Below are 7527 nucleotides of genomic sequence, written 5' to 3' on the forward strand. Positions count from 1 at the left end.
TCTAGTTTCTGCCGCCAGTGGAAACAGCCTCCCTGCTTCTAATCCCTTCGTAATTTTATATGTTTCCAAAAGCTTCCCCCCACCCCCCCACCCTTTCTTCTAAATTCCGATGAGTATAGACCCAGTCTACTCAATCTCTCCTCCTAATCCAACCCTCTCAACTCTGGAACCAACCTAGTGAATGTCCTCTGCACCCCCTCTAGTGTCAATACATCCTTTCTCAAGTAAAGAGACCAAAACTGTATGCAGTACTCCAGGTGTGGCCTTACCAGCACCCTATACAGCTGCAGCCTAACCTCCCTGTTTTTTAAACTCTATCCCTCTAGCAATGAAGGATAATATTCCATTTGCCACCTTTAATTAGCTGCTGTACCTGCAAACCAACTTTTTGTGATTCACAAGATTCTTGTGTTCAAATGAGATTCCCATTGGAGAAAGATAGCTGGGTGGAAAGATCGAATTAATCTTGGTGAAGCTGAACGGATGAATACAGATCCGAGAGATGAGAGCGGAGAGTTGTCCTGCCCTTTCACAGTCAACACTGTGGTTTGAGGGGATGTGCACAGTGGCAGCTGTGCTTCTCAAAATGCTTCCCCCTGCTTTGAGCGTTGTCACAACCCCACAGGGAGAGTGGAGGTGGGGACTGTGGGGTTGTTTCTTTTTTTTTTGGGGTGTAGGGAGAGGGGAATGTTGTTTGGGGGAGACATGGTGGATGGCAGGGGAGCTGAGAAACCAGCGGTGCCTGTCCAAGCAGGAACACGGCTCCCAGAGCTCAGGATCTTGCGACCCCACTTGGTCCAAAGATGTGCCGGGCAGGGCGGACCGGCCACATTAAACTGCCCATGGTACCCAGGGATGTGCAGGCTGGGTGGAATAGCCAGGGAAGATGCGGGGTTCTGGGGATAGGGTGGGTCTGGGTGGGATGCTCTTTAGAGGGTCGATGTGGACTCAATGGGCTGAATGGCCTGCTTCCACGCTGTAGGGATTCAATGTGGTTTTCCTTTCCATTAACCTCTAAGCTGGTTAGGCTCCTCGGTTCCCTGCCCTGTGCTCTCCAGGAGTTTGGCGAGCAGAAAAGGCCCGGCTGGGCAGGACCCTCACATTGAGGTGTTGGGCGGGGGTGGGTTGCATGAACTGTTCCTTGCTGCCTCCGTGCCGTAGCCCTGCAACTGACCTATCGTCTCCTTTCCTGTCTTTGTTCCCAGACGTTCCTGAACCCTCGGTACGAGTTGAGCCTCCCTCTGATCTACGGCCTCACGATCGCCACTGGAGGATGGGCCTTTTCGACAGCGGGTGGATCGGTGCAGAATATCTGGCGCTGTGTCACATGTAGGTACACGCAGTGCTCGTGCTTTTGTCTCCCAGTATCCCTGGCGTGCTTTGTACCTTTCGTCGCCGCTTTGTAAGTGTTCCCCGTTCTCTCCTGTGGCTGTTGCCCATGCTCAGTGGTTTCCAAACATGCCCGCGCCCAAGTTGCCATTCCGACTGTGGAGTATTAATTTCACTACCCCCCACCCCCACCACGACCTTCACTCTTGCCTGTGTTATGACCCCTGCAAAATATATCAAGGAGGTAGCCTAGACCCAACATTTTCTTATTTTAAAGGTAAATGTGAGATGCTGTGTTGTAAATGCAATTCCATTGGTCAAACTGCTCGATGTTAGGCAAAACGCAGAGAGAGAGAGAGAGAAACACTGCGATCCCAGCAATATCTGCTGAAAGCTAACTACAAATTGTGGATCTTTTGGGAGCTTGACCACACCCGCTCAGGCTGCTTCTGTTGTTCCAACTTAAAAACAAAACCCCAAGGTCTCACGTTTCTCCCATTTCAGAAGAAGGGTTCCGACCCGAAACATCAGCTTTCCTGCTCCTCTGATGCTGCCTGGCCTGCTGTGTTCATCCAGCTCCACACCTTGTTATCCCAGGGTCTCCCTCAAGTTGTTTATTTTCTCGTAGACTGCTCATCACCTCTTTCCCCTAATCTCTCTCTCTCTCTAAAAGAAATCAGGACAAATCACACCTCCTTAAAGCCACAGTTGGCATCTGTTCAGATTTCAACGTCCCTGTCGTTGGATTTGAGCCCATATCCTCAGCCAGGCCCAATTATAGCCTGGGGCTCTGAATTATCCAATGGTCCTAGCAACGTAATCACAGTGATGCAGCCTTCCCTGGCTAACGGGCCTCCTCCAGTCTCCATGTACAAGGTATTCGGGAGAGTTGGGGATGGCGGTTGAAGATGGTTGTGGTCAGTTTTGGTCAATGTCGCACCAAATGGGCGAGAATGTGTTTTCTGGATAGGAGCTAGATTTTGGATGTCGTGTTGAGGTTGTACAGGGCGTTGGTGAGGCGTCTTCTGGAGTACTGTGTCCAGTTCTAGGAAGGATATTGTTAAACTGGAGAAGGTTCAGAAAAGATTTACCAGGGTGTTGCCGAGAATAGAGGGTTTGAGTTATAAGGAGAGGCTGGTTAGGCCGGGGCTGCTTTCACTGGGGCGTAGGAGGCTGAGGTTATAGAGGTTTATAAAATCGTGAGAGGCATACATAAGGTGAATGACAAGGGTCTTTTCCCTAGGGTGGGTTAGTTCAGAAGTCGGGGCCATATTTTTTAAGGTGAGAGGAGAAAGATTTTAAAAAGGACATGAGGGGCAATTTTTTTTTTTTTTTTTTTTTTTTTTTTAAAACAGAGTGGTTAGTGTGTGGAATGAACTGCCAGAGGAAGTGTTGATGCAGTTTCAGTTGCAACATTTTTAAAAAACATTTGGACAGGTACATAGATAGGAAAGGTTTAAGGTGGATTTGGGCCAAACGCAGGTAAATGGGACTAGTTTAGTTTGGGAGCATGTGTATGAGTTGGACTGAAGGGTCTGTTTCCATGCTGTATGACTCTGACTCTCCTGCTGCTGTCTTTTATTTATAATGTTTTTGAGGATGGGATTAATGCAGAAGTGCACCCAGGATCCAGAAGGTCAACTGGTCATTCTCTGCCCCCCACCCCCACCTCCTGCTCCCGCTCCCTCTCTGTTTTGTTGTTTTTTTTTTCTCTCTCTCTCTCTCTCTCTCTCTCTCTCTCTCTCTCTCTCTCTCTCTCTCTCGCGCGCGCTCTCATTTGACCGTGTTGTTTGTGTTTCAGGCAGGCAGCCATCTGACCCCTACATTCTGGTCTATTCAGCTCTGCAGCCACCAGCTGAGGATTGAGGGTCAGTCCCAGCACTCCCAACCCCTCCGCTCGATCTGCCTGCCTTTCCCCCTGGGCACTGGTGCCCAGCTCCCCTCAGAACGCCAGGCGAGCACAAGGACTCGGACAGCAATTGTTTGTTGCACATGTCAGACAGGGTGTTTGTTGTGAAGCAGACAGCAGAGGGGCCCCGATAGCAGTTACCTCAAGAAATGACTCGGTTCGTCCACTGGAAGAAGAAATCAGACACCTCAAGGAACAAAGTCGACTACTGAGCACATTATGGAACTTTTGATTATTTTTTTTTTCAAAAACTCCCATTATGGTGCAATACTACATTAGAGTGGGTATGCGTGCATGCAATTTTTTTTGTCATCTTTATTATTTCCTAATCTCTTGACTGTCGTCTAAGCAAAAGGCAGGGGCCTAACCTCTAGCACTTGAGCTACTCTCCTCCTTTTGTGTTTTCCCACAGGACTTCGATAGCCTTCCAGTTAAATCTATCAGGACTGTGTGACTGAGTGAACAAGAGGGAAGGTTCTCTCTATCCTCTACAATTTATTTAAGGGGACCTGTCCAGCTCTTGTCGCTTATAGCGAAACTACGGTTTAGCACTGCAGAGAGCGTATGTTTATTGGTAGATAATCACTGGGTTTGAAAATTTTAAAGGCAAGTTGAATCGACCATTCTTCCCCACCCTGATTTTGGGGTGGAATGTGATTGTGAGTAATTTTTGCAAGTGGCCTGTTTCTTTCTGCTACTGCGTTGTGCTCTGTAATAACTGTTGGTCTCGCCATGCTGAGAAAAGACGGCCGCTGTTAACTCTCCTCGCACCTGCGTTTAAACCCGCAGATCTTAAACTCGCCACCAACATAAAGTTTCTTTCTGCCCAGGGCCCAAACAGCCTGACAAATTGCAGCTTCTCTTTTGCATGTCCCACCTCTCCTAAAACGTTTCCAAGCTGTGTTTAAGCGCAGGCCAGGGAGATTAAATGTCAGCGGGAATAGCATTTCATCCCCAAACTCCCCCACCCTCCCCAACACACCACCACTACCAACAGCAAAAAAACTTGCTCAGTACAGCTGTCCACCTTCCCTCAGGATGCTTGTCACTGATTCTCTTCAGTTTATCCTCCAAGATTTAGTGGGATGATGGACTGACGTAGGGAGGGGTGAGTTGCAACTTTTAAGTAGCCCGGGTCCTATCAGCAGATACAGGTCCTAGGTAGCTGAGCAGCCTGTGTGTGCGCATCATCTTGCCCCCTTGAGAGGAATGCAGTTGCATAGATTGAGCAAGGGCGCAGAGACGAGAGAACCGATTTTAAATCATTCTGTGAGGCCTACACGCAACGGGGAAAGAAATTGCAAAACATCCTCGCCACAAACAGTTGGGAAATAAGGTCTTTTTTTTTTTGGGCTGCACTGATGAACTGCCTTAATGCACGCTCAAAATGACAGAAGAGGCGCTGTGTATTTGCTGAATAATGTGGGTCTTGTAACAAGATGATTCTGCGCGAGACATTGCACATCTATCCTTTAAAAGAGCATTACTATTTCATTTGAAAATACAATACTTTAATTATTTTCCTGGCATAGTCCTGTTCTGTTTCCGGATTGTACCGACGGAGTGCAAATTGTCCACACACTGGCTTCCTGGAGTATTGCAAAGCGACACACAAAGGAATCTTTTTTTTAAAAAAAAAAGCAGAAGTGCTTGGAAATAATCAGCAAGTCAGGCAGCTTCTGTAGAGTGAGAAATAGAGCGCACGTTTCGGGGCTGTGACCTCAAAATTCCCAGATGCTCGCTGGCCTGCTGAGTGCTCCCAGTGTTTCCTGTTTACCTTTTTTGCATTTCCAAACTCCTTTGCTTATGCACTTGAAGGATTCCTTTCGTGTGTTTGGCTTTTCCTGCTCTCGCTGGCTTTTGAATCTTACTGAAAGCTCAGGCTGAAATTGCAAGAATTCTAGGTTTCAGACGATCACAACAATTTATGCCACGGCTGGGTGCTGATTGTTTGACACCAAAAAAATGTGGAGCTGGAAAAGCACAGCAGGTCAGACATTGCAAGAAACTCAACGTTTCGGGTCAGAACCCTTCTTCAGGCTCTGAAGAACATGGAGCGTTGACTTTCCTGCTCCTCGGATGCTGTCTGACCTGCTGTACTTTTCCAGTTCCACATTTTTGTTTTGACTCTAGCTTCCAGCATCTGCAGTCCTTTTCTGTCTCCTGATGGGTTGGCGAGTTGATTCCAATTGGTCAAAGCAGTTGCCGGGCGTAGTTGCTCCTGGGTAGTTCAAAAAAGAGGTTTGAGTCTCAAATGTATCCCTTTCATTTGGAGACAGCACGTCCCCAAGCATAAAACGTGTGTCGCTCCTACTGAGTGTAAATAAGGCGTGTGGCAAGCTTGATCGTTGCTTTAATTGTGTCAACAGCCTGGCCAATCAGAGTCACCTTGGCAACCGATCAGCACCTTCACACTGCCAGAGGACAAACTGTTGTGATGCTTTGGAATTTGGTATTCTTGCAATTGGTCCTGATGAGAAAAAAGGTTCAGGAACAGCTCTCGCTCTCTCGCTCTCGCTCCGTCTCTCTGTCTTTTCAAGATTCAAGTTCCAAACCGCCAGGTGACTGGAGTACAATTTCCCCAGCATTGTGCTCCAGACCTCAGATGAGTACTAGAGTAATAGAGCATGGAAGCAGACCCTTCGGCCCAACTAGTCCAGGCCAACCAAAATTCCCAAACTAAACTAGTCCCACCTGCCTGCTCCTGTTCCATGTCCTATTCAGGTATTTACCCACAAATGGCTTTTAAACATTGTAACTGTTCCACATGTGAATCACCCTCTATATTAAAAAAAAATGAGGGGCAAATTTTTTTTTAAAATCTCTTTCCTCTCACCTTAAAAATGTGCCCCCCCCCCAGTCTTGAAATTCCCAATCGTAGGGAGAAAGATAACTCTCTCTATACCCCTCATGATTTTATAAACTTTATAAGGTTGCCACTCAACCTCCTATGCTCCAGTGGAAAACAAGTCCCAGCCTTTCCTTATAACTCAGACCTTCCACACCTGGCAACATCCTGGTAAATCTCCTCTGAGCCCTCTCCAGCTTAATAATATCCTGCTTATAGCAGGGTGACCAGAAGTAGACACAGCACTCCCTCATCAATGTCCTATACAACAACATCAACGTGAGCTATGGCTTACAGGCTGATGAATAGCCACTGGGTTGCTGGTGATACCATAGTGTCTGCACTTCAAAAGCTCCTATGCCTCTCAGAATCATCTCAGCACAGAAGGGAAGCTATTTGTGTTGTTATATCTGCACCTCCCCTCTGCCATCTCCTGTGCACCATTCCCCTGCTTTCTCCCTGTGGTGTTCTCAGGTAATGGGGGCATCTTTGGGCCTTCTCATGCCTGTACAGGGGTTCTATAGCAACACAAATCTGTTCCTGCTCAGTCCTCAAAGGGGGCTACCAATGCTAAAAGCTAAAAACCGGAGACCTGGGTGAGGAGACAAAGTAACTTGGACACCTTGCACAGTTTCATATAAGCTTTTATTTGTGTTCCTATAGCCATTAGAGGGCAGCAGTTAGCTTTGTAAAGGATTGGAATTAAGCATGTTGTATGATCTCTGTATGGTGCACAGTTCTGGGTTTCCCATTGTATGTAGCTGCACTGGAAAAGGTGCAAAGATTTATGAAGTTGACACCAGAATGGAGAGGTTACAACTACCAGAATAGGTGGAACAGGCTTTCTCGTGTAGGAAGCAGAAGGCTGTAATAGGGTCCTGACCCGAAACGTCAGCTCCTCTGATGCTGCCTGGCCTGCTGTGTTCCTCCAGCTTCACACTGTGTTATCTCAGACTCCAGCACCTGCAGTTCTTACTATCTCTCTGTGTAATATGACCTGACAGGTTTTTGAGAATGTTCAGTAGGGCAGATGTAGAGAAGACTTTTCCATTTGTAAGAGACACCAGACTAAAGGGCTATCGATATAAGACAGTCACTGATAAATCCAAAGCAAAAACAAGAGACACAGCAGGAGAGGAAAACAGAATTTACACAATCGAGTCCGGTGAGCCCTTTGTCATAACCAAAATAAATCCAATTGGGAATTCAGGAGAGATATATTTATGGTGATGATTGGGGACTGGCTCCTGTGGCGAGTTGCAGGGAGGGAGAATGGGGGACTGGCTCCCGTGGGGAGTGGGGGGGGAGGGAGAATGGGGGACTCACTCCCGGGGGGAGTGGGGAGGCAAATAACAGAGACACATGGAATGGGGAAGCTGGACAAACACATGAGAGAGAGAGAGACAGAGCGAAAGATGGGGAGGGATTGAGGTCTGGGGAA

At 47.5% G+C, this 7527-nt stretch overlaps 1 protein-coding gene across 8 annotated transcripts in view; it reads left to right on the top strand.

Annotated features, from left to right (window-relative positions):
- LOC109924234 (gamma-secretase subunit APH-1A-like) overlaps positions 1-7527 on the top strand; it is a 29794-nt gene that overhangs the window by 18410 nt on the left and 3857 nt on the right. For 4 of the 8 annotated variants that reach the window (XM_048620383.1, XM_048620385.1, XM_048620381.1 and 1 more), the window contains one exon: positions 1206-1329. In XM_048620383.1, the coding sequence (XP_048476340.1) occupies positions 1206-1329 (124 nt within the window). Of the gene's footprint in view, positions 1-1205; positions 1330-3130; positions 7305-7527 lie in introns of those variants that run through there. The other 4 variants (XM_048620380.1, XM_048620386.1, XM_048620379.1 and 1 more) reach the window with 2 other exon arrangements.

This window comes from Rhincodon typus, chromosome 46 (genome assembly GCF_021869965.1).
Source record: "Rhincodon typus isolate 14 chromosome 46, sRhiTyp1.1, whole genome shotgun sequence".
NCBI classification, from domain to species: Eukaryota; Metazoa; Chordata; class Chondrichthyes; order Orectolobiformes; family Rhincodontidae; genus Rhincodon; species Rhincodon typus.